The sequence below is a fragment of the Rhea pennata genome, chromosome 9 (assembly GCF_028389875.1).
Source record: "Rhea pennata isolate bPtePen1 chromosome 9, bPtePen1.pri, whole genome shotgun sequence".
In the NCBI taxonomy this organism is placed as follows: domain Eukaryota; kingdom Metazoa; phylum Chordata; class Aves; order Rheiformes; family Rheidae; genus Rhea; species Rhea pennata.
Window position 1 is genome coordinate 10,729,727 of NC_084671.1, and position 25,173 is coordinate 10,754,899.

At 63.9% G+C, this 25,173-nt stretch overlaps 1 protein-coding gene across 2 annotated transcripts in view; it reads left to right on the plus strand.

Annotated features, from left to right (window-relative positions):
- Nucleotides 1-4,998: 4,998 nt before the first annotated feature.
- EPHB3 (EPH receptor B3) overlaps nt 4,999-25,173 on the plus strand; it is a 31,159-nt gene continuing 10,984 nt past the window's right edge. For both annotated transcript variants that reach the window (XM_062583276.1, XM_062583277.1), the window contains exons 1-3: nt 4,999-5,080; nt 20,326-20,390; nt 20,785-21,457. In XM_062583276.1, the coding sequence (XP_062439260.1) occupies nt 5,038-5,080; nt 20,326-20,390; nt 20,785-21,457 (781 nt within the window). In that variant the 5' untranslated portion in view covers nt 4,999-5,037. The remainder of the gene's footprint in view (nt 5,081-20,325; nt 20,391-20,784; nt 21,458-25,173) is intronic.

The window sequence follows — 25,173 nt, forward strand, 5'->3', positions numbered from 1 at the left end:
TGGTACTCGGATTTTCGGGCTGGAAAACCAAAGCATTGCACTGTGCACCGGGCAAGCTGCACCCGGTGAGTTCAGGTGCGCGAGGCCGCCGGCGGGACGGCCGGGCGCCGCGGTGCCGGTGCCGCCGGGCGCGCGCGGGTGCCGCTTCGCGTGCGCCCTTCCCCGCTACCAACGGGCCGCGCTGGGTTTGCGTTGTTCGGTCTTTTATTTGAGTCTCGTTTTGTTTTGTTTTGTTTTTTCCCCCTGCCTACAACAAATTTTACACTGAACGCATCAAAGCACTGCTGTGAAAGCGCGTATCGGGGAATGCTTTTTTGTTGCTTATTCTGGTTTTCTTTCTATTTTTTGCCTGTCGCTGCCAGTGCAGGCTCTTAAAATAACCGGCTGCTTTCCAGCCGCCTCCTTCGACTGCCACCCGAGCCTCGCCGGACGCCGTCTTAGCGAGGGGGAGCGCCGCGGGGAGCCTGGGGGGGTGCGCCGGCGGGGACGGCGTGCGGCACCCCGCGCCCTCCGCCTGCCCCCCGCAGCGCGGCCCGGCTCGCTCCCGCTTCCCCGCGGGGGAGCCTGGCACGCGCCGGCGCCGCGGGGGCAGCGCCGGGGCCGCCGGGGCTGCGCTGCTGCAGCCCGCCGCGGCCCACGAGCTGCTCGCCGGCGGCTCGCGCCGTGCCTGGGCACGTCCCCGCTCTGTTTATCCCGTCGGCTCGTTATTTTTCTTGAGTGTTTGTTCCCGGCCGGTTTTTCTCACGGTCGCTGTGTTTGTTTAGCAGAGCCCGCCGGCGGCCTGCGGGGCTCCCCGCGCGGCGCTGCCGAGCCCGGCGCCCGCGTCGGGGCCGCGAGGGCTCGGCGCCCTCCCCGGGGGGCAGCCGGCGGCCGCCTCGACGGGGTGGCGGGGACGGGGCGGTCGCCGCGCGCGCGGCCGCTGTCAAGGGTGCCACGGGGGCGCATCGCTGGCAGCCCCGAGCCGGCGCGGACGGGGAGGCCCGTGCGGAGCGGGGAAGCCCTGGGCAGGAAGGAGACGGCGCGGGAAACTCGGGGGGACCCAAGCGGCGGCCCGACACGTGCCGCCGGGGGTGCTGCCGGGGGACCCCCCCGGGGCGGGAGGCAGCGCGGCGGCACGGCCGGCACCGTCGGGGCGTCCCTGGGGCGAGCGGGTCCCTTCCCGGCAGGAAGATGCGGGGAGCCATGGCAACCCGCGCAGGCAGGGGGGTTGCCATGGCGACGGGAGGCGCAGCATCCCCGGCCGGGCTCGCCTGGGTGGGAGGGAGCCGGGGGGGGGGTGGCCGGGGGGGCGCTGCCCCTTCGCCCGAGGGCTGCGGCGGCCCTGCTCTTCCCAGCGGGACACGCGCGCCTTCCCGGGGAGCGACCGTCTTCCTGCCCGCGGCGGGGGCCGAGCGAGGCCTCACGGGTTTGGCACCTCGGGGAGTTTTCCAAGCACTGCTGGGGCCCCCCCCCCCCTCCCAGCTCCAGCCCCGAGGATCTGGTCACCTGGCTCGAGGGCCGCCCCCCACACCCCCCGGCTCGGTGGGGTCCAGCCCCCACGAGCCGGGGCCGCGGCGCGGGCAAGGGGACGCCGGGCGGACACAGACCCCCCCCCAGCCGGGGAGCGCGCGGGGCAGCAACGCTCGCCGGACTGCGACGGCGCTGCCGGTAACGAGCGGGGGCCAGGCCGGCATGAGCCTCGCCAGGCTTCTCCCAGGGCTCATCCCCGCCTCGGGAATCGGCCTGGGAGACGCGTCTGCGGCCGTCCTTCCCCCCGGCAGCGGCGCGGCTCCCGCGGAGCCCGGCGCCTCGCGGGCTGAGCCCTCTCCTGCCGCGCTCCTCGCGCCGGCGCAGCCACGGGAGCTGAGCTCTCCTGCAGACGTCGACCGTAAAATCGGGCTCGCAGCAATCCCACTCTGAAGATTGTGTCTGGGCTTTATATCCTAAGCCCGCTTCAAACTTTGCACCGGGAGAAGTGATTTGTCTGCAAATGTATGTGGTTAAAATAAATGCAGAGAATTTTAATCCTGGGAATTTGGAAAGTAGGAGATTTGAAATAACAAAACCCTTTCATATGGCACTTAATCCGAAATTAGCTGGGTTTTAAGTTTTCCTGCAGTAGCTGATCATTCCTCGGCCACCTCCCGCTCCGCGCGGGAAGGGAGGGAAGCGCTCCGGATCGCCCGGGCGGCCGCCGAGCGGGCGGGGGGCGGCGGGGGCTGGCGGCGGCCGCCGCGCTCTTTTTTGGTCGGCGCGGAGTGGATCTCCCACAGCCGCTTAAGGTTTTAATTGCCCTGTGATTAAAGTTTTCATTACTAAGCAATTAGCACCTGAAATTTTAAGTGCTGAAGTGTTGAATTGCACGGCGGAGCTGCCGAGGGTGAGGAGCGGGTTTGGGAGCGGGGCTCCGGAGGTGCCCTCCTGGCGGAGCCCGTCCCGGCGCTGCCAGCCGGCCCCGGAAAGCGCGGCAGCGCCAAGCGCCCGCCGGCGCGGGCAGGAGCGCCCGGAGCGAGCGGCGAGCGCCCGCCGAGCCTGGGAAGGAGACAGGCTGGAGCCGCGCGCCTGCCGGCACAACGGCCCCGGCCGCCGCGGGAAGGGGGTAACTTCGCCTGACGCCCCTCGGGTGTGCCGAGGAAGCAGGAATATTTGTTCCCTCGGCCGCTGCCTAAGCTGCGGCCGAGGCCACTACGCGCAAACGCGACCCCCCGCTCCCGGGTTTACTCTCCCTTTCTGGAATAAATTCCTTTCGGGCTGAGGTTTGCCAGGCATGGTTTGGCTCTGAAGGGAATTCTTGGAGAGAGTTTAAGCCAAATTGGTTCAGCCATTTTTCAGTTATTCAAGTGTGAATAAGCAATTTCCCCGCGCGCTCCGTTCAGAAATGTTGTGCTTGGGTAACTCAAACCTCTGAAATTACGGAGTAAACGAGGTTTCTGCCGCGAGCCGAGCCGCGAGGCTCCCGCTGCGCGGGCGGCGCTTGGCGCAGCAGCCCGGCGGGGGAGTATTTCCCATGGGCGAGCTCGCAGGCGGCCGGCCGCATCTTCCCACCTCGCGTTCGCGCCGCGTCTGACTTCCTCGGCGTCTCCGCCTGGGCCCTCCGTGTCTCTCCTCGCTGCCGACACGACTCTACCCCTCCGTGCTCGCGTGAACAGCGCACGCTTCGCTGCCCAGGCTGGCAGCCCCCGAGCGATGCCCACCGGCGGCCTCCGGATTTGCTGCAGCCCAACCGGCGCTCAGGCCCGCGCCGATCCCCCCGCGCGCGCCCGGCGTCCCCTCCCGGCCCTTGCACCCGCGGCGGCGGCGCAGCGCAGCGAGGGAGGCCTGCGGGGCACCCGCGCGCCGCCCCGGGGCTGGCCAGGAGGAACCTGAGCAGCTTCCGCACGACCCGGGCGCTGCGCGCCGGGCCGGCAGCCGCGCGCCGGGCGGATGCGGGGGGCGGCTCCGGTCACGTTTCCTCTGCCCTCCGCGGCTCCGCCGTCAGCCCCGTCCGGGAAGGAGCTTGTCTGTGTGTCCGGCTGCCTCCGCGTGCCGCAGGTTTGTCCCGGGCTCCGGAGGGGGCCTGCAAGGATGCAAGGAAAGGTGGGAGCGGAGGCAGCGGGAGCCCGGCCCGGGGGCAGATGGCTTGCCCAGCTGTTCGGCACATCTGGCTGCATGGCCCGCAGCCAGCACCATCCCCCACCCAGAGGGTGCTGGAGAAGGCACCCTTGGGTGCAGGGGAAGCGGGGGACAGCCCCTACTCTGTCACGCTGGCCGGGCCCCCGGTGCTCATCCATGTCACCAGAGCAGGAATCATAGTGTGAAGGTTGGGACAAGGTGGGGTGCGATAGGGTGGGCTGGGACTGGGTGGGGAGTGGGTGAGGTGGAAGAGGAGAGGACAAGGCAGGAGAGGACCGGATAGGGTGGGATAAGGTGGGATGGGGTGGGACAGGCTGGGAGTGGGGGGAGGGGTTGGAGTGTGATGGGATGGGACATGATGGGGTGGGATGAGACAGGTCTGGAGGGGGATGGGGCAGGGTGAGGTGGGATGCGAGCAGATGGGACAGGGTAAGATGGGACCCACTGGGGATGGGACAGAGTGGGACGGGACGGGACAGGGTGAGATGTGACTGGAGAGGGATGGGATGGGATAGGAAAGGGTGGGATGGATTGGGACAGTGTGAGATGTGACTGGAGAGGGATGGGATGGAGTGGGATGGGATGGAATGGGACAGGGTGAGATATGACTGCAGAGGGATGGGGAGAAGTGGAATGGGATGGGAGGGATGGGATGGGACAGCGTGAGATGTGACTGGAGAGGGATGGGATGGAGTGGGGTGGGATGGGATGGGACAGGGTGAGATATGAATGGAGAGGGATGGGAGGGAATGGGCTGGGATGGGAGGGAGGGATGGGACAGTGTGAGATGTGGCTGGAGAGGGATGGGATGGAGTGGGATGGGATGGGATGGGACGGGAGAGGGTGGGATGGGACCATAGTGGGGTGGGCCGGGGTGGGGCTGTACGGGGCGGGCCGGGAGGGACCGAGTGGCCGGGCGGGCGGCGGCATGCTGTCTAGGCTGTCTGCGGCGGGGGGGCGGTGTGTGCTCCCGCTGCGGCCCCACCGCGGCGGCCGCGGAGGCCCCGCGGCGGCGGGCGGCGGCGCGGCCCCTTTAAGGGCCCGTTCCGCCGGCCGCCGCTGGGTGGGGCGCGCCGCCCGCCCTGCACCTCCCGCGCCGCGGGGCGGGGCCGCAGCGGCCGCGCCCGCCCCGTCCGATTCATCTTTCCGCGGCCGGCGCCGCCCCCTCGCCCGCCGCCGCCCAATGGGCGCCGCGCTCGCCGTTGCCAGGGGCGCCGGGTTGCCAGGGGCGGGCTGATTGGCAGGCGGGCCCCGCCCCGCGCGGCTCAGCGGCGGCGGCGGCGGCGGCGCGGCCAGAGCGCGAGCGTGGCGCGGCGGCGAGAGGAGCCGCGCGTGGCGCCGCCAGCTCGGGACCGCCGGCGTCCGGCGGCGCCGCTCCGCTCCGCTCCGCTGCCCGCCCCCGCCATGGCCGCCCGCCCGCGTGCCGCCCCGCCGCCGCTCCCGCTCATGCTGCTCCTGCTGCTGCCCGCCGGCCGCCGCGCGCTGGAAGGTGAGTGCCCGCCGCCGCCGCCGCACCGGGCGGGCACGGCGCGGCCCCGGAGGGCGTGCCCGCCGCGCCGGGCCCGGGGGGCCGCGCCGGGGCCCCCTGCCAGCACCGCTTGCTCGGGGGAGGGAGGGGGGCCCCCCGCCTCGCCGGTTCCCGCCCCCGGGCTGGCGGTGGCAGGGGAACCGGGGTCCCCCCGCGGGCGCTCGTCGCCGTGGGAGCGCGGCCCGGTTCGCGGGCGCTCGGTGCGGCTCTGCTCCACCGCCCTCAGTAGGCTTCAGAGTCAACGCCCCGTGGCGCGGAGCCCTGCGCCGGCAAGGCGAGGCGGCCGCGGCCGGCGGGCTGCTGCCAGCTCCCGTGGGCAGCGGCGCCTCGTTGGATACTCGCTTCGCGTTGGGCGGCTTTTTGCCGCCGCCGAGGAGACGGAGAAATTAATATTTCTTTGAGGGGAAGCTCGCGTTGCGCCGAAAGCGGCGGGGCTGCGGCCCGGCCCGCGCAGCCCTGCGCGGGGTCGCTGCCGAGGTGCTCCGGCCCCCTCCTTCCCCAGCCGCCTGCTCCGAGCCGCCCTCCTTCCCTTCCCTTCCCTTCCCTCCCCCGCTCGATGCGAGAGGCTGGCGAAAAGAAAACAAGGAGGGAGGGGAAAAAAATACACCCTGCTCTCTGGTTCGGCTGGAGATTTTTTTTTTTTTTTTAAGCATTTAATTTTCTCCCACTAGCAGGGCGAAATCTCAAGTGTTCGGGGCAGCGGGGTGGTCCGCGGGTTTTCGCGCGGGGACACGCTGCCCTGGGCCCACGCGGGGGAGCCGCGAGGGGGAGCGGCTGCCTGGCGGGGCTCGGGCTGCCTGGCGGGGCGCGAAGTTCGGCGTCCTGCACTCTCCCGGCGCCCTGCGCTCCGGGCAGAGAGCGCAGCGCTGGGAAAGGAGGGGGTGGGAGAGGCGATTTTTGTCTCTGGACAAAGTCTGTGCGGCTTCTGCAGGCACGGCCGTGAGCGTCGGGGATTGCTCCTTCTCCTGTGTCCTGTAACTAAACCCTCGCCGCTGAAGGATAAAAAGGGGCGGGCGAGGGGGGCTGGGAGGGGAGGCCCCGAATGCTTAAAAGGGAGGGAAAAAAAAAAAAAACCCAACCCAGATAAAGAGAATCTCTTGGTTTGTTGGTAAAACAAGTCAAGTCTCCTCCGAAAACGTTCGTTTGGCTGTTTTTCTGTTTATTCTGCTTGGATTGCTGGTGGCAAGGAAAACAGAGAGAGCCCGCCGTGGCTTTTGTTTGGAGTCATTTTTGTTCTCTTGCTTCCGCTGCAATAGCCCCGTGTTGCAATGTTTGGGCTGCGACGATGGGGGGGAATGTTTGTTTTGGGGGTTACTGTGGGCAGAAGCCCTTCCCGGCTGCAATTTGGAAAAAAACGAAACGTTTCCACTGGCTTTGGGCTATGTAAAAAGTTTGGGATTTTGTTGTTACAAATGTTTCTTTTCACCCTCCCTCTTTTCCCAATGCTTTTTTTCTTTCTTTCTTTCTGGGGGTGTGGGTGGAATCATTTGCCTTTGTAGGCTGTAGGAAACTGAGCTGAGATTTATGGGCCTGCTCGGTCCATAATCTCCTGGGCAGAGTGAGATCCTTCTTCTCGTTTTTTCCTTTTTTCTTTGTGTTTTTTTTTTTCTTTTTCTTTTTTTCTTCCCCCCCTGTGCAGTGGTAGTTGTGGAATGGGAGAAGCTGGCCTGCACCCAGCCCTCTTGGGATAAATGCTTAGGGAGCTGTAAACTCCTAAAAACAGGCTTCGGAGCCCGTGCAAATCGCCATGTACGCGAGAGCACTTGTAAACCTGGTGCATTAAGCAGGGAGCGACGTTGCAGTCTGCGAGCGCTCCCTCGCATGCCTGCGCCGTTCCCGGTGGCGCAGGGCCCCGGCCCGCGGGCAGCCTGTTACAGCACTGCTTGCAACGAGCTTCCCATAAGGAGCTGAGGAGGCAGCCGGCGCGGGGGCCCGGCACAGCCCGCGGGGAGCGTCAAGGCATGCGGCCTCGGGGCTCCCCGGGCACCGCTGCTCCAGCCGCGGAGGAGGGGTGGCGGGGTCGTGCGGCGCTGCCGGCGGCCGCAGGGCCCGGCTGCTTAACCCAGAGCTCGGCGGAGGCTTTGGACCAACCGCTCCGGCTGGAGAGCCGCCGGGGTTTCTCGGCTTCCTGAGCATGCAGAGGCCGCCGGTGGCGTGCCAGACTCCTGGCGAGGGGGCTGCTGCTGGAGCGAGGCCCTGGGCTGCCGGCTGCCGAGCGTTTTCGGGGATGGCTTCCCCCCTTTGCTTTTGCCCTCGCTGGAGGGAGAGCTGCCCGTGGAGCTGGCAGGCCAGGAGAGGCTTGATCCCCACTGCTTCCCCGGGGCCGGCAGCTCCCCGCGCTTCTGCCGCGCTCGCCGCTGCTGGCCGCTTCCTGATGCGGACCAGAGCGATGGAGCCGTTACCCGTAAATCGCACGTGCCCCTTGGCTCAGGTACGTTAGTGCCGGTTGTAAATCCGCCGCGGCCGTAAATCGGTGCTCGCGTCCCGCCGCGGGGCCCCGCCGCCTCGCTCTCCCCCGGCCGCGGGGCGCGGGTGCCCGGTGGGGTCCGCGGCCCCGCTGCCCGTCCCGGGGGGCCGGCGCGGCATTGGGTTTCCCCGCGGGGCCGGGGGCAGACGCGCTCGGCAGCCGCTCAGCGAGGGCTTTGTGCTGCTGCCGCGGAGAAAATGGTTCCTCTCCGGATCCCGGGAGCGCGCTGGGCTTGTTTGAAGCCGCGGCGTGTTTTTCTTCTCTGGTTCAGCAGTCCCCGGGCCTGCTGCGGGAGGAGTGCTCTGTCCGGGGGCGACAGCGGATCCTTTCTCCGGCGGCGGGCTCAAAAGCGAGGAGCAGAGGAGCGCGGCCCTGGGCCTGAGAGCCGGGGGAAGGCCTCGGTGGGGGCTGCGGCCCCGGCGCGGGGCGAGCGCTGCTTTTCGAGGCCGTTTCCAGCCATCTGGGTTTTAAAACCTCCGGGCCTCAAAATATCCCGGTGGGAGAGAGCCCGGATGACGGCTGCCGAGCTGCACCATCTCCCGGGCGGCCGCCGCCGAGCTCCGGCGCCTCTTTGGTCGCAGCTTCCCAGCTACCTTTAAAGTTAGGGTTGTCCACGCGCTGCTCCTCCAAAAATCCCGCGGCAGAGACCCCCTCGTGCGGCCCTGAGCCGGCCTGGGCTGTAGCACAGCGCCCGAGCTCCGGCACGCCTCCCTGAATCCCAAACCGGGAGGATTTAGCCTCTGACTGCAGGGGAGGGGGACTCCCTTGTCTGGGCTCGGTCCGACGGCTGCTCGGCAGCTCCCGCCGAGCTGCGCGCGGGCTGCCCGTGAGCGGTGTGCTGCACCGCGCTGACAAACCCCCATTTAATTGACCCCCATACTGGAACTGCCAGGTATTTTCTTGGCAGGAAGATTTGCTTTTCATTTAATTACTTTTCACTGAAACGGCTTGTTTCTCGATGGGGTGATTCACGGAAGTTAGTCCTGCTGTTTTATTGATGCTCGGGGTAGGGCCGTGAGAGAAAGCGGGTCGCAGGGCTTCGTCGCGTTAGCTGGATTAGTTAAACCTTCCTGTTCCTTGCAAAAAAGAAAAAAAAAGGAAAAAAAAAAGGGGGGGGGGATAGAAGTGGTGTTTGCGGAAGCTGTTTGGCCCGCGCTCCCGAGGCGGGGAGGAGAAGGGCTTTCCTTTGTGTGGAGCGGAGCATGTGGCGAGAGGCAAGGACGCGCAGGCAGGTTGCTCGCGCCGAGAGCGCGGCGGCCGCCCGCGCTCGCAGCCTCGCGGCGCCGCCGTCCGCGCCGCTCCTGCCGCCGAGGTGGCCGGCGGTCGGGGGCGCCTCGCCTCGCCAGAGGGGCTGCAGCCCCCCGGGGCCGCCCGCGTGTTGCGCGGGTGAAGAGCGGCCTCTGGGTTTCTACGGAATGAACCGAAACTCCCTGTTTTGTTGTGATGACTTACTGCAGGAGATATTTGGGGAAACCAGTCGGTTGCGTTTTCTTCCCGTGAGCCGCTCGCTGCTGCTACTGGAACATGGGCGCTTGGCGTTTAATTAAAACAGCGCGAGCGCTCTGAATCACAGACTTGCATGTTTTTAAAATTGTGGCCGTTCCTGTTGTGCTGAGTCAAACTGGTTTGTCGGGATTAAGCGCCTCCGCCTGGGAGCCGGGCGCGGAGGGGGGAAGGGTGGTGGGACCCAGAGCAGGCTCGGGGCGCCGGGCCCTCGGGATTGCCCTCGGCTTCCCCCGGGGCGAGCTCGGAGACGCGCGGGGGGCTGGCGGCTCCCTGCCGCCCGCCGAGACGTGGGATGCGCCTGTGCCCGGCCCAGAGGAGCCGGGAGAGGCGCCCGGCGGCGCCACGCGGGAGGGGCTGCCATTTTGAAGGCCCGGGGACGTCTTGTGCTCGCCGTTTCCCAGCCTCCCAGGATGGGGACTGATCGATTCTATTAGGAAAAAACAATCAGAACATGGATTCTTTTTTTCTTTTCTTTCTTTTTTTCCTTTTTTTTTTTTATTTTTTTTTTTTTTTATTATTGTCGTTGCTCAAAACCTAGTTCCGCGCAGCCCCAGCTCGCTCTGTGGTGGAGCTGGCAGAGGCCGGCGGGGTTGATAGCAGGTCGCCTTGCACAGTCCTGTCCTTCCTCCCGGTGGAAAAGCGGGGTCCGGAGGAGCCCCCAGGGCAATGGTGGCGCGGGGCGGCCGGGCCGGGCTGGGCGGGCGGGCCGGGCCGGGCGGCCATTTTGTAGCCCAGGGCGGGCAGCGCAGGGCCAGGACTGGCGCTGGCCGCCCTTCGCCAAGGGCTCGTCCTCCATGTGCCCGGCTTTGGCTCTGTCCGCCGTCGGGGCCTCGCCGGCTCCAGCAGGGAGCAGGCCTGGAGACGGGGAAGGCGGCAGGGCTGCTGCTTTCCGAGGTCCCCGCTGGAGGGGCTGCGGCTGCCCCTGAGGGAGGAGGGGAGCCATCTTGGGAAGAGGCCGGAGCTCCACGCCGTGGCCGGAGCTGCCTCCGCTCTCTGGGCATGTGCAGCGGCCTGGGGCAGGCTGGGTGGGTGGGGGTAAGGGTTTTTTATTATTATTTTTATTTTATTTTGCACGTTGCTGAGCTCCCCACCAGGGCCTGGCATTTCTCATGCGGGTGGCGGGAGCTGTTGACAAACACCTGTTTCCCAGCCCTCTTCCCAGGAATGCTCCCGACGCCAGGGCAAGGGGGGGGGGAGCAGCCAGGGACGCGCACACACATCCCCGGCCCGCGTCGTGCCGCCCGCCCTGTCCCGTCCCATGCCGTCCCGCGGGAGCCGGCCCCGCGGCCGCCGAGGGCTCTCCCTGCCCGGTGGCAGCAGCTGCCGCGGGATTTGCGCCGGGCGGCTCCCCTCCGAGGTGGGGCCGCTGCGAAGGCCCCTTCGCCGGGCTGCTGAAATCCATCCGTGCGGCGGGGCCGGGGCGGGGGGGGGAGCCCGGGGCGCTCGCCAGCCTCTCCCGACGGCCCCCGCTTGTCACTTGGCTGCTTCATCCAGTTGCCCAGTGAGAGCCGAGGCACCGGCGAGACCTCGCGTTACGGATTACCGGGGGGAGGGAGGCGGCGAGCAGGGAAGGGGGGCGTTCAGCATGCACGCACAAACGGCATGCGATCCAAGGCCTTTTTTATTAATGAGAAAAATGTGCAGGGCTTGAACGATCGCCAGGAACAGATTTATTCTAGTTCCCCAGAAATTAAACTGAAATGAAGGAGCGAGTCAGCCAGGCCCGGCACCCCCTCCTGACTCTGTGCTTGTTTTAACTCTGGAAGAATCTGACTTTGGGGGTGGGGGGAGAAGCGAGGGGGGTGGGAAGGATATTTGGGTTTAAACAGTTCCAGATGGGCTTGGTGCTCGAGGAGAGTCGGAGGAAGCGAACAGAGTGCAGCACGGAGATTTGGGTAACTGCCCCAGGCAGGAGAGAGGAGGGAAATCTTGGCAGAAACTCCTTCTCTGAACTGCCTGGATGGGATGTAGCTTGGCAGCTGAGCCGCCTGTCTGTGGGGCGAGCGTTTGTGTGTGCAGCGAGTAACTTTCTTGGGGGAGAGGGGGCATTTTTTACATATCATTACTCCTTCCCTGGACTCTATCCAAAGCTATAATCTGGAAAATACAGAGCTAGGGGTGACCGAGGTGTTTCAGATCGCAGCCTGCTGCAAATGGTTGCCCTCCCCAGGCAGACCTGCGCCAGGAGCCGCGGCGTCCAGCTTTGCCCCCTCCTGGGGGCTTCGGGGCTCTCCATCCGCGCCCGCCGGCCCTCCCTTGGCCTCGCGGTGAGCAGGACGCGCCGCGTGGGAGAGCTGGCGCGTGTCCCTCGTGCCCAGTGCGGCTCCGCGTTGTGGCCCCCTGGGGACACCTGTCAGGTGACGCCGCGGTCCGGGCAGGCTGGCACGGCGTGACGCTGCTGCGGAGGGAGGCAGCAGGCGCTCCGGGCGGGTTGGGAGCGCTTCCCTCTCTTAGCAGAGCCTGGAAACAAAGGCAGATTCGAGGGCCGATTTGCTGCCTACGTCCTGGTTAATGGTATTCGCAGCTCGAACAGGTCTGGCGCCTCGCGAGCGGGTGAGTTATTTCTGTGGCAGCGGAGGGCGGCTGCGTGGCCATTCCTGCTGGGGACGGCGACCTATAAATCTCTCCTGCCGGCTGGCCTGCAGAGCTCCCACCTGCCCAGGATGGCTGGTCACGTTGTCCAGCGGGAGCCCGTGGCAGGGAGCTGCAGAGAGCAGGCTCTTCCCGTTTGCTAGGCAGGGAGGTGTCCATCCTGGGCGAAGGGCAGTTGCTTTAAGGCTGGTGGGATAAACTGACTGGACCTGCACCTGCAAGGCATCAAACAGAGCTGGGAGGTTTTCCACAGGTCCATTAGTTCCCCTCTCCAGTGGCCTGGGAGAGCAAAGGGGACTTTTTCCTCTGGGAGCGCACAAGCAGCAAGCATCAGGGCACATCCACCACGTGGGCAGGGATGGCAGCTCTTCCGCAGCAAAGCTGACCCTCGTGTGGTGCACCGGGCCCTGCCATCCGAAATCCTGAGGTATTAATAGAACAGTAATTGCAGTGCAGAGCTGGACTTGGACAGCTGGCTTGTGTCCTCTCCCAGCATCGATACGGCTGCTCTGCGGGGCCGGAGCCTGGCACCAGGACCTGGCAGGGCTCAGACGGGGCTGCAGGGGCTGCACAGGTCCAGGCTGCAGCTGAGCCCTTGGAGTGCCATTGCTGGGCCGGAACCATCATTCTGCTGCGGAAGTACCAGGCTCCAAGTGCTGTGGTTTGGGGGCTCTGAGCCCTGCCTGGAACACAGCGTATGCGCTGGAGCCCAGTTTGGTGTGGTTGGGCCAGTCCTGCTCGCACAGGGTGACATGCATGCAGCAGCAATCTGCCCTCCCCGGCCTGACCCAGTGCGTGACCAGGAGGAAGCGAGCACACCCATCCTCCTCGTGTCTCGGTTGCTGCCACTTCAGCTGCTTTCTGCAGTTGCAGAGCTGGCACCTGTCCTGTGTCACATGCTTCAGTCTGTCTCGCGGCCATCAGAGAACAGCTCCTGGTGAGGAGCACGCGGCCGGAAAACCCCTCTTGAGCCAGTTAGCGGCCGGCTGGGTGGGTGACGGAGCCAGGGCTGGCAGGATTGCTCCCGTGTTCCTCTGTCCTGGATGCCAGGCAGCTCGTGCTTATCTGAGCTAGACGTGCAGCTCCAGGAGGTGGGGAGCATTGGGGTCAGGGCGGGGGGAAGACGGCGGTGATGTAGCTGGCCGATTGCTCAGAGCCACAGGGCCTCCGACTCCCTGGGCGAGTTTATTATACCCCTGGCTCCGGCTGCCCTTGCAGGTGCAGGACTGGGAAGCGGGATGGTGGGGAGGGAGGATGCGGCACGCTTTCCCCTTGAGCATCCTAGGATTTGGCATCTCGGGCTGTCACAAGCTCACCGCGGGGCCGCAGGCTGCTGGGATCGGAGGTGCTGCCCGTCCTCGGCCGGCGGGCTCTCTGGGTCAGGGCCTGCCAGCCGCTGTGCGTGTGTGTGTGGTGTGTACAAAGGGGCCTTAATCTCAGCTGGGGCCTCTGGGCCCTGCCATAATGCAGAAATAATGAGTCTATTATTAAGTGCCCACAGTACTTCTTCACTTTGGTGGCTCGCCTCCAGCAGCAGGCAGAACCTGCCCCGCTTGAAGTGGATGTGTCATCATTTGCCTCAGCAAATCCGATCCCCTTTGATGATGGGCCAAACGCCCTTGGCACGAAGGGCCACAGCTGTGATACAGGCCCCATTTTTTTCTCCCCTCTTCCCTTTGTTCCCAGTTCACTGGCAAGTTGTCAGCTCACCCCAGACCCAGGGAGACTGTGCGTGTTGGTGGGTGAGGGCCCTCTGACCCCCCTGCCCTCACAGGAGGGGGGCAGCGTGGAGGAAGGCTTGCTCCCCGGGGCTCCCCCACATCTCCTCTCAGCCCTGCTCCTGCCAGCAGCCGTGTTGGGAAGCAGGCGCCCTGCTCGGCAGGACAGATTCCCAGAGTGGGCGGCGATAGGGAGCGCTCCAGCCCTTCCCTGGGGCTGAACCACACCACCCCTGGCCTGCCCGGCCTGCGGAGCCCAAGGGGGCCAGGGTGGGACCGTGCACGGCCCCCCACCTCACACCGGGTGTTGGGGCTGCACGCTGGGGCGCCACTGTGGGGCTAGCGCTGCATTTGGGTGGGCGGCAGAAGCTGGGACGAAGCTGTTGTCTTCTGCGGAAGAGCTGCGATTCCCCTAGGTCCCTGCGAGCTGAGCTGACCAGGGAGACATGGGCGAGGGGCTGAGGGCTGCGTGGCGTGTCAGCAGCGATGCCAGCCCAGTCCCTGCAGAGGGAGCTGGCAGATAGCATTTGCAGGTGCCTTCCCCAGCCTCCCAAACCCCACGGGTGCCCTCAGCCCACCAAAGTGTTGCATTCACCGGCGTGGCCCAGAGCAGGAGCTGCCTGTCCTGGGCGCTGCAGTGCAGAGCTGCTTGCCCTGAGGTTGCCACGCCGGCTCCTCCTGCTGCCTCCTCCCTGGCTGCAGTCTTCCTCTCTGCTTTCCCTGCTCTTCTCTGCATCAGCAAGAGCCTCCCTCCACCTCCTGGTGCATGTCATGCACGGCTCTCGCTGCTGAGACTTGCCGTGGGAACTCGGCACAAGGGGCTGCCCAGTGTCAAAGCCTCTTGTCTCTGAGCGTGCCATCTCCCACGTGCGTGGGAGGTCCAGGGGCCCCAGAGGTCGCAAGCGAGGGTGTAGGGCCCGTGAGGTATCCAGTCCTCGGAGCACGTGCTCTATCTTGGGCTGAATGGGACGGGAGTGCTTCTCCCAGGCAACGCGTGCGAGTCGCCCAGCCTCTGCACCGGGCTGTCTCCTGCCCTGCTGGTGGCCCTGCCGGGGAGGACGGCCATCGGGTTTAGCTGGGGTCAAAGGGGGAAGGACCCTCCCGGAGGAGGGGTGGGCGGCGCGGCCGGGGAAATGCGTAGCGGGGTCTCCCCGCGCGGGCTGGCCCGGCGCGCGGCGCTCTGTGTGGCTCCGCTTTTGTGTACGCAAAGCGCTCGTCAGCGGGAAAAGTGCAACCTCAGGTTCTCTCCCACAGGCAGCTCTTTGTTCCCAGATAAAGGGCCCTGCACCAAAGGCCCTTTGTGCCGCCGTTCAGAACGGTGCTGGGATTAATTGTACGATAGGTGCTTGAATGGGGAGTGCACAAGGCCGCTCGTTCCTGCTGTAATTATCTCAAAACTGAGAAGGAAATTAAAATGCACAGGAGATGCCCCGTTTGCGTGGCTTTTTGACTAGCAGGTGGTGACCAGGACTGCAAACAAATCCTGCCAAGCTCCTGCCGTCCTAAACGAGCCACCCTTCCTTGCAGAGGAGCCTGTGCTGGCGACGGCAGCAGGAGGAAGAGGCAGGCCCTGCGCCCAGTCTCCTGCTAGCAGCTGCTGCAGTGGGGTAGAGCCGTGTTTTGCATTGGCGCAGCGTGGGATCAGCGCCCTGGCTTTGCTCTTGGGGTCGTCTGGCCTCGGCTCCTCCAGGCCGGGTGCGCTCAGAGCGCACAGTGGTGTCGCGGAACAGGTTCCTCTGCAGCATTGCTGCGTGGGCGTCTTTACCAACTTTCCTCCCTTGCCTTTTTCCAAGATGCTCTGTGCTAGCTCCCTTCTCCCGATCAGGATAAGGAGCTGGGGTTGCACCTTCCCAGCACGTCCTGATAAAGCAGGCAGTCCCCACGTTCAAAGGCACAAGCGCTTAAATCGTAGCCAGTTGGTGGAGACAATTGAGTCTTCCCCAGCGGCTTCATCTTGAAAAAATTTTCCCTTCTTGCTCAGCCAGTGTTAAGTACAGACCTCGATGTAGCTGCTGGATTTATCTGCCATTGAGCAATGCAGTATGGGCTCTCTGGGCCTCTTAGGGGGAGTTCAAACATTTTGCTGGCCTCAGACCATGTGCGCAGCATTCCTGAGCCCCTGTGTGGGAAGAGGTCCCGGTCTCCAGATGGGCCTAGGCCGGGTCGCAAAATGCCTGACAAAATGCTCTGTGAAGGTGACAGGCGAGTTGTTAGCAGGGACCCTTGCTCTCATGCGGCTCGAGATACGCGCAGGAGCAGATGGTGTGGGGCAGGGAGGCGGCTGCGGGAGCGGTGCTCTGACCTCGGCCGTGTCCAAGAAGTGAGACTTACCTTTCCCTGGCACTGGATTCATCTCTGCCATGGAAATCTCGCCTTGCCCTCGGGTTGTGGTGGCCAGTCAGGCTTGCCAAACCGTAGCAGGGCTTCTGGTCTGCCTGAGCTCTCCTTCCCTTTACCTTGCTGGAGTCAAGGAGAGCGCAACTGCCCGGGACTGCAGCCGGGAGCGATAAAGCAGGCCTCCGGGTGCGTTCCTAAACTGGTGAAATTGGAAGCCAATTTCCAGTTGACTAATAGGGCCAAGCTCTCGCTTTGGAGTGCCAGGTTGGAAAGGCTTTGACTCACTTGCTCGGCTGGCCCTGACTCCGTTCACGTCCTCTCCAAAGCACCCGAGAGCCTCCTGAGCCGCGAAACCGCCAGCGCCTCGTCTGAGCCCACCTCTGCCGCAGCGTGTTCAAGGAGGGAGAGGGCCAGCTACTCCCAGCGATCAAAGGCCACCAGTTTCCCTTCTCGCCCAGCCTGGGGCAGCGTGTCGCCTGCCACGCTGTTGGCGACTGCACCGCGCCGGAGAAGTGACGGCCGCATGGGCGGGGGCCGGGAGTTTCAGGGCTGGTCAGCTAAGAAATCAATGCGGCAGCTTTAAGGGCAGAAATCGGCTTCCGCAGCGCTCTGCTGCAGGCAGCTCGGCTCAGCGCGGCACCGCGAGTCGCGGGACCGCGGAAAGCCGCAGCCCTCGAGGCCATCCGTGCGCGACCTTCATGCGCGGGCAGGCTGCGGGGAGAGGTTTCGAAAGGCCCGTGACCCTACCTGGCCCCTCTCGCCTCCCCGCTCGGGCCGCGGAAACCACCCTCTGCCCTCCGCACTTGGCCCCGTTTCCTCTCCTCGAGTAGCTCAGCGATTTGATATCTTCTCCCCCCCCACCCACCCCGTCTCCCCTCTGCTTCTCCGTTCTCTCTGTGCCGTTTACGTGGCTCTCGGGCCAATGGCCTGCTCGGCTCTGTCGGTTTTTTCCTCCTCCTCCTCCTCCGGTCGGATGGCAGATGCTGCCAAATTAGGATGCAGGCAGCGAGCCTCCTGTCAGAGCAGAGCGTCTTGTCACGGATCGGCACTCGCGGAGAAGGCCCTTCCTAGGGGGACCGCTGGCACGCGCGGGCCGTCCTTGGGGCCGGGCCGAAGCGGCCAGGGGCCATCAGCGCGGCGCTGCCCACGCCGGGCCCACCCTCGGTGTGCTGCGGGCCGGGGCGTTGCAGGGGACGGCTGGGAGGTTGGGGGGCACAGGGAGCTCTTCGTGTAGGGCTCCTTGCCCCAGAAATGCCCTGGCAAGCACGCTGGGAGTCCGTGCCCGCTGCAAGCCTCTTCCTCTCTCCTCCTTGCTGTCCCTGCAGAGATTTCAGATTTAACCGTCCTGCAGAAATAACCGGCCCGCTGGTCCGTGCTGGGCGTGCAGACCCTTTTGCTGCCCACCATGCCTCAAGCGAGGCCTTGCACCCTGCTATTGCAGTGGTCCAGCTAACCAGAGGCTCCCAGCGCACGCAGCGGCCCCGGAAGCAGCAGCCCTTCCCCTCGACGGTGTCTGGGATCATTCTGCGTCCCGAGCGCTGCCTGGAAACGGTCCGGGATCTCTGACATGGGGCCTTGGCAGGCCCCAAGGGCTGTCAGCGCCGAGTGCTTGTTTGGCTTTGCTCTAGCCGAGCCGGGTCTCAGAGGCGCGTTGCAGCCAGGCCCGCATATCTCGACGCTCGCGGAGCACAAGTGTGCCCATATTAGGGCAACTGGCACGCGGGGCCTGTCCTTGGAAGAGGTGTGCGCGGCCCTGCTCTGCAACCTGTCCTCCAGTGCGCTCGCGTGGGCTTCCTTTTATAGGAGCCCCCGTCGGCCGGGATGCGGAGCTCCGAGGAGCGTGGCAGGCATCTCGAGGCTGCATCAGGTGCTGCGCTGAGCCCGTGTCTGGCCCCTGGTCACTAGCAGATGCTGGCGGGGGGGAGAATAGGAAAGGAGGGGTGGCGATTTCCTGCTTCCTGCCAGCAGCCAGCACCTTGGAGACTTTGCAAGCCGGGTAGAGCTTGTGTCTGGCCTATGTCTGTCAGAGTTGTCATCCCTGCAGGCGTCTGATCCCTTTCTGCACCTCCTGGTACCCTTGGTCCATGTGGCATCCTGTCCTGACGAGTTCTCTCTAATTACCAGTTGGGTGGGGGGATGCTTCCTTTTGTCCCGGTGTTTTTGCTGGATGCCCCTTAGTTTGTGTATTGAGAAACAGCAAATAATTATTGCCTAATAGCTACCTTTGTGCTAGTCCTGTTTGCATACAGAAGAGCCGGTGTCTGCTTGCCCTCTCCTGGGGCAGATGCTGCCCCTCTGGTCCCACTCCTAGCTCGGCTCTGGGGCACGCGACCAGCATCAAGGCAGACACAGTGGGCAGTTAGTGGCATAACGAGGGAGTTTCCTCATTTTTGTCCTCAGTGTCATCTCCCTGCTGGGTCTGCCTCGTCTGCTGCTGCTGCTACCAGCGCGTGACAAGGCTGAGTTGGTGTTTGTTTTGAGATCGCCTCGGCCAGGCTGCTTGCGCAGGGCAGCTTCTCCGGCCAGGCTAGGATCCTGGCAAGAAGCAAGGCGGATCGGGGAGCCCACGCATCCTGGAGTGCGCTTGTTTATCTCAGCCGTGGCGGCATTCGCAGCCGCTGCCTCGGCGTCCTCAGGGGACATGGGTCGGCGTTTGCTTCCAGCCCATCCTTGGATGCTAGGTCAGGTGTTTGGCCGCACTCCTCTGGGTGGGACTCGGAAAGGAGGTGGTGTTTACCTCCGACTGGGCTTCTCCCAAAACCCTGTGAGTGTTTCCTTCCTCCTCCATGCTTCATCCTTGGCCCAGTCAGCCTGTGGTTTTGCTGGGGCAGAAAGAAAGAAGCTGAAATTGCCTCCTCTCACTCTGAGTGCCACGCTCGGGACAGCCGTGCAACCTCAGAGATGCCGTGGTCACCTCCGTGACCACCTGGTACCCCAGGACGTGGGAAGGTGCCGCTGTAGAACAGCGCAACTGTTTGCACGGAGCTGCTGCCCTGCTGCAGCAGGGCCTCTGAGGCTGCAGAGCCGTCCCGGGCAGCGTGCCTGGGCAGCCTCGACCTCGCGCCCTGCATCTGAGGGGTGGCTGGATGGCCCCTGGGAGCTCTGCCGACGAGAGAGAGCAGGATTGAGGAGCGTGGCCTCAAGCCTCGCTTGGGGCTGTCCTGGCAGCCGGGGAAGGGAAATGCCCTCGGCAGAGAGGCGTCTTGGAGCCGGTCCCGGTGCTGGCGCGGGGCCTGTCCTGAGCAGGGCTCGGAGAGCATCCCTGGGCCTGGCTGATGGGCGTGCTGAGACGGCACCTTGGCGAGCAGCACCCGCGTGGAGCAGGCACTCCTGGTCTCCAAGGAAGGATGCGAGGGGGATGCGAGGCTTAGGGCAGAGGCTTTGTAACTGGGCTGCGCCGCGGGGAGGGTGGCTTGGCAGCAAGGGGTCGAGCTGCAGAGCCAAGCGTGCACCTTGTGCCAGCTGGGCTTGGCTCGGGGCAGGTGTCGGAGTCCCACTGAGCAGCGCCACGGGCGCTTTCCGTGCTCTGTGGCTTTGCCTACCGTTTGCAGCCTGCTTGCATCAGGCTCTCTGCGGCCGGGAAAGGAGCCAGAGGATCCCGGGGTGCCTGTTCCCCCTGTCAAACAGCCCCTGTTCCCTGCGGGGCCATCTCCAGTCCGGGGGCAGCGGAGCTGCTCGGGGAGGAGGCGGCCTGCCTCCAGGCCCCCTCCCGCTCCGGAAGCACCGGTGGCGGGCAGGGAGGGAGCAGCTTGCGCCGGCCGCCGTGGCCTGCTCACGTTACTCTCCGTAGTTGCGTTTTCCTCCATTTTTTTGCGGGCGGTGTTTGCGAGGAGCTGCGGGGCTCTGCCCAGAATTAGCGACAGTTGCCTGCAATTGCAGCTCTTCCCAGACAAGCGTCTCGCTCCCCCAAGGCTGGGGCTGGGGCTGTTTGGAGAATGCTGTCGGGGTGGTTTGTCTTGTAGTCTGCTCCAGGAATGTTGGCCAGACGGTCAAATTCTTCTCCCCTCTTGTAAAATGAGTGATGTGGGGCGTCTCTGGGAGAGCAGCCTGCCAGTCCCTCCTCCTCTGGATAAACCTGCCTGGCCCGCACCGCCCTGTCATGGGAACGGGCCCTTTCAACCCGAGCCACAGTAAATACGCGCCGTGCCAAAGCGGAGGGGGAGGCTGCGGGGGGGGGGCGCCTGGCCTTCCTCCGCTGGCACCCCCTCTCTGCGGGCTGGGAGCCGGGGAGGGGGATTCGGGGAGGTGGGAAGCACGGCTCACTGCACCGGTGGCTGGAGAGAGCGGCCTGACCGCGTTTCCCCCTCGCCACCTGGCCTGCTCCTCGGCCTGCCGTTTCCCCGCTCCCTCGCGGCTCTCTGGGGACATCTCGCTCTTCCTGTTCTCTTGACAGGAGAACAGAAATCTGGAGTCTGTCTGCTCCGCTCCCCCCTCCTCCCACCATGTCTCACCCCCCAAGTCGCTGTTTTCCATAGAAATGTCAGCCTAAGCTTTTTTCTCCCCCACTCCTCCTGTTTTTTTTCCCTCTAATCTCGGCCTTCATCTCCAATTACTTCTCTTTTTCCCCTCTCTCTCTCTCTCTGCAGAGACCCTCATGGACACGAAGTGGGTGACCTCCGAGCTGGCATGGACAACTCATCCAGAGACAGGGGTAAGTCTGGTCCTGACCCCCAAGGGCCACAGTTGGCGTTGCTCACCAGCCCCTTCTGTGGAGCTGGCTGCGTCTTGTCCTTTCCCTGCTATGCTCACCCTCTTGCTTGTGAAATCGCCTCCTCGTTACCCCACGCTGACTCCATGCTGGCGGAGCTGGAGCGTGAATGGCAGCGTGCAGGTGCACCATGGTCCCTGGCCCAGATTGTTCTTAGTCACCTTGATGACCAAGGAAGGACCAGAAGGGTAGGGACGGGTGGAGATGCAACTGCTGCTGTTCCCTGTTAACTGTTTTCTGGTTCCCCTCATCCTATGCCATTTGCTTTAGTGAGGTGTCCGTGGCATTCGTCTCGCTGTCTGGTGGTCTAACCTGCTCCCTTCCCTTTTGTTTACAGTGGGAAGAAGTTAGCGGTTATGATGAGGCCATGAACCCCATCCGCACGTACCAGGTATGTAATGTGCGGGAGGCCAACCAGAACAACTGGCTTCGTACCAAGTTCATCCAGCGCCAAGATGTCCAGCGTGTTTATGTGGAGCTGAAATTCACTGTGCGGGACTGCAACAGCATTCCCAACATCCCGGGTTCCTGCAAAGAGACGTTCAACCTCTTCTATTATGAATCGGATACGGATTCTGCCTCTGCAAATAGCCCTTTCTGGATGGAGAACCCCTATATCAAAGTGGATACAATTGCCCCTGACGAGAGCTTCTCCAAGCTGGAGTCTGGCCGCATGAACACCAAGGTGCGCAGTTTTGGCCCCCTCTCCAAGAATGGTTTTTACCTGGCCTTCCAGGACCTGGGAGCCTGTATGTCCCTCATCTCTGTCCGGGCTTTCTACAAGAAATGCTCCAACACCATTGCTGGCTTTGCTATCTTCCCGGAGACTTTAACAGGGGCTGAGCCCACTTCTCTGGTCATTGCGCCAGGCACCTGCATCCCCAACGCGGTGGAAGTGTCTGTACCCCTGAAGCTGTACTGTAATGGCGATGGTGAGTGGATGGTACCTGTGGGAGCCTGTACATGTGCCGCTGGATTTGAGCCGACCATGAAGGATACCCAGTGCCAAGGTAAGCACGTGGCTGAGTGGCCACAATGTCCTGACCTCTCAACTATGTTAGCAAGCATGTGTTGATGCAGAGGAGGTGGTTTTGTGTTGGGCTGGTTTCATTTTTGGAGGCGTGGGAGCCCAGCAGGCTCCTTTAGGACAGAGCAAGTTTTAATTGCATGATGTCTCAGAGCGCTGGTCTGCATTTTGGCTCAGTATCCTGAAGTGTTAAAGACTTACTGGTCCAGATTGGTGCAGTCTTGCTTGTGTCTGCTCTGGCATCCGTTGGGTGTTGAGACCTGCACTCAACAGGATGTGTCTGCCCACGAGGAGCTGCAGCTCGGGGCATGGTTGTCAGCGGGGATCTGTGAGGTGCAATGTGCCCTCAGCATGTTGGAGCCCGCAGGTGTTATCAAAATCTCCCTTCCGCCCCTGCTGCCGAGTGTCCCTTGCCTCCGTTGTCCCCCTCCTACGTCGCACAAAGGGACATGTGCGCTCGGGTGAATGATTGTTCCTGGCAAACGTAATTTAACGTTTGCTGAGTGGAAGCGTTCAGAAACCCCAGTGGTGATTGGAGCCGTGCTGTGCTAACTGCTGGAGAGCAGCACGCGGCGACGCACGATCCCTGCCCGGCTTCGCGGGAAGGCAGAACGGGGAGACGCGCGGCGGCAGAGGAACGTGCGCTCCCCGGCCCGCCTCGGAGGGAGGAGGAGGCGCGTCGGCGCGCGGAGCGGAGGCGCGGAAGGTGGCTGGGCAGCTGGCCCGCGTGGTGGAGCGTGTCTGTCGGAGCTGTCCCGCAGCTACTGTGTTCCTCCCGTGGGTTGTCTGGGGTTGCTGCTTCACCCTGGGTTGGATGCGTTGGTGAGGGAACAGTCTGCCTGGGTGGATGTTGCTCTCCCGTGGAGCAGGTCCGTGGCAGCCGTCTCCACCAGGTCTGCTCGCACGCCGGACCGCGGCCTCGGGTGCAGGACGCGGGGGTTGCAGCTCCCCTTTGGCTGGAGGGCTCGCGTGGGAGCGAGGAGCTTGGCGGGCCGCCAGCACCGGGTGCCTCGTGCTCGGCGGTGACGGGCTCCTCGGCTTGGGCCCTGCGCCCCGGCAGCCGCTCAGGGCAGGGGTGGGCAGGGAGAGCTGTGGCAGGGGTCTCAGGCCGTGGCGCCTCCGCTCGCAGAGGCGCTCTGCATCGTCGCGGTTCCCGTCGTGGGCTGGGCGCGGGTGTCCGGGCGGCTCCCCGGGCTGCGGCTCGCCTGAGGCACCCCGGCGGCCACCGAGCCGCGGCCACCGAGCCGGCGGCCACAGCTCCTGCCCGGGAGGAGGCAGCGGAGGGTTTGCAGCGTGGCCCTCGCAAGCAGCCGGGGCCATTCCCACGCTGCGGAGCCAAGCAGCCCGGATGGGACGGCTCCTCCGAGCTGGGCATCGCTGCGCGGCCGGGGGCAAAACCTTCCCTCTGCATCCTCCGAGCGAGCCGGAGCGCGGCGGCCCTGCTGGCACCGCGCGAGGGAGCACGTGTTTTCCCTTCTCCCCTGTCCTGCCCACGGGCAGCACCTTACGTTTTTTTTCTCCTGAGCCTCGGCTTCTTGCCGCACCGGGTAGGGAGCTCCGGCACCCTGCCCCTTTGCCGGGAAGGAAGGGTGTCCGCGCGTTTCCCTGGGAAGGATGCACTGCGCTTCTGCGATCAGATTTTCCGCCATGTGATGGTGCGTTTTAAGTGGAAACAGCTGAAAAGGGCTTGGAGAACCCAGAGAGGCAGCTCCATTTTCTGGGCTCTTTGTTGGTTGTTGCATTACGGCATTTTCGTTATTTTTTCCCTCCCCTTTTGTGCCTCGCAGCTCACCTGGGAGAAATGCCCCCCAGGGCGGCCGCTGCCTTGCACACACGTGCGCGGGGGGGTTGTCTCGTGGGAGAGGGCTGGAAACTGCCTCCGAGCGAATTACCCGGGCGTAAAACACGGCGGCGCTGAGAGGAGCCCGGCCGGACCGTGCCGTGGCTCTCAGCAGCCCGGCCTGCCGATAAGGGACCTCGGCCGCGTGTTAGCACCCGGGGGCCCGGCCGAGATCGGCGGTCGCCGTCGCGCTGAGCGCCGTGCGGCTGCGGCCCCGCAGAGCTCCCGTTTCAGCGCTGCCCGCCCCGCTTCTCCCAGGCGTATGGGTGAAGAGTGCTTCTAAGTGCCAGATGGCATTTTAATAAATAACAATACCGAGTTACTGCTTAGATGGGATAAGCCCTGTTGTAAATCTCCCCCTTTACCCAGACTTTCCGTGGCCTTTGAAGATCTCCTCCTCCTCCTCTTTATCTCCATCCAGAGCCAGGATTAGACTTCGCATTCAGACCTGTTACAATGCAGCTTGTATCCCGGTCCCTCGGGAGTGGAGGGCTCATCCCGCCTGGCTGAAGGCAGTTTCTTTGGCATGCTTTGTAATGTGATATGCAAGGCTGGTATCTGGCACTCTAGTCATAAGTTGCCACAGCATTGATTTGGCATCTCGTTCTCAGCCTCATTATCTTTATTTAATTAGCACACGGCCCTTCTGGGGGTTGCGCTGCTTCCCACACGCTCCCCGCCGCGGAGATCTGCAGAGGCAGCTCTCGCAGCGGGAGGCAAAGCTGCTGACCAGGGAGCGGGGAGACGTCCGACCGTGTCCGTCCGTCCTTGCCCCTGCGGCCTGGCGTGGCTGCAGCACCATCGGCCGCTGGCGGAGAGGGGGGCGGCGAGACCACCCGCTACCTTCGCGCCCTTGGAGCGAGAGCGGGCCGGTTCCCGGACCCCTGCGAGGGGTCAGCCCGTCCCGCGGCAGAATCCCTTCTCCTTTCAGCTTGCAATATAGTTTTAATTAAAAGAACGCGGTGCCCTCCCCTCCCCTTCCTCTGCAGGCAGGATTGAGCAGGGTTTATGGCCTCCAGCTTGCCGGCTTTGCCCGAAGGAAGATGCGTTTTGGATGCGGCCATGTCCGAGGTCCTTCTTGCTGGGGCCGGGCCAGCAAGCTATGTGCGTGCAGGTCCGTGCCAGTGCGAGATGCTGCGGCGGGGGCTTCCCGGAGAGCAGGCCGGCCCGCGGCGTCCCGGACTCCGCGCTCCCTTGGGAAGGAGGATTGTGTGGTGCAGGAAATGAATATCCAAACCATCGAAGTGCGTGGGGAGATGGTGTGCAGCCTGGCACCATTCTCTTCTCAAGCCTATTTTTCAGCCTTTTGAATTTCCTCCTCTTCCCCCAACGTGGCACAGCCAGCAGAGGCGGGTATTTTTGAAGGTGCAGGACGCTGTAAACTTGGGTGCTCTTGAAGTGATGTCAGGTCAGGCTGGGGCCAGAATCTGGTTTTTGTAAAAATAAATTTTCCTTGCAATCAGTGACTAATGGAAACATCACCACGAATTAGAAAAAAAGTGCCAAGCAAGCATAACACTTGCCAACTGTTTGCAGCTTTGCATTGCAACATTGGGTTACTGCATGAAAACCAGGAAGTGAAACTGCCTTCTATTAATTGTCCAGGATTATAGATCAAAGACAGCTCAGCAGTGCAGCGAGAGGAAAGCTGCTGTTTTAAAGCCAGGCAGCTCCACAATGGGTTACTTGTAACGCGGTCAGGGAAATCTGCCTCTGCCGTCCTCCGTGTGACCCGCGGTGGCTCTAAAGGCTACTTTGCTTATTGAATTTTTTTCCTTTAACCAAAAAAAAATTGCTTTCCCAACTGTTATTTGGATGGCACTGTTCAAACACCCAGGGCTCTTTCCCCTCATTCACCT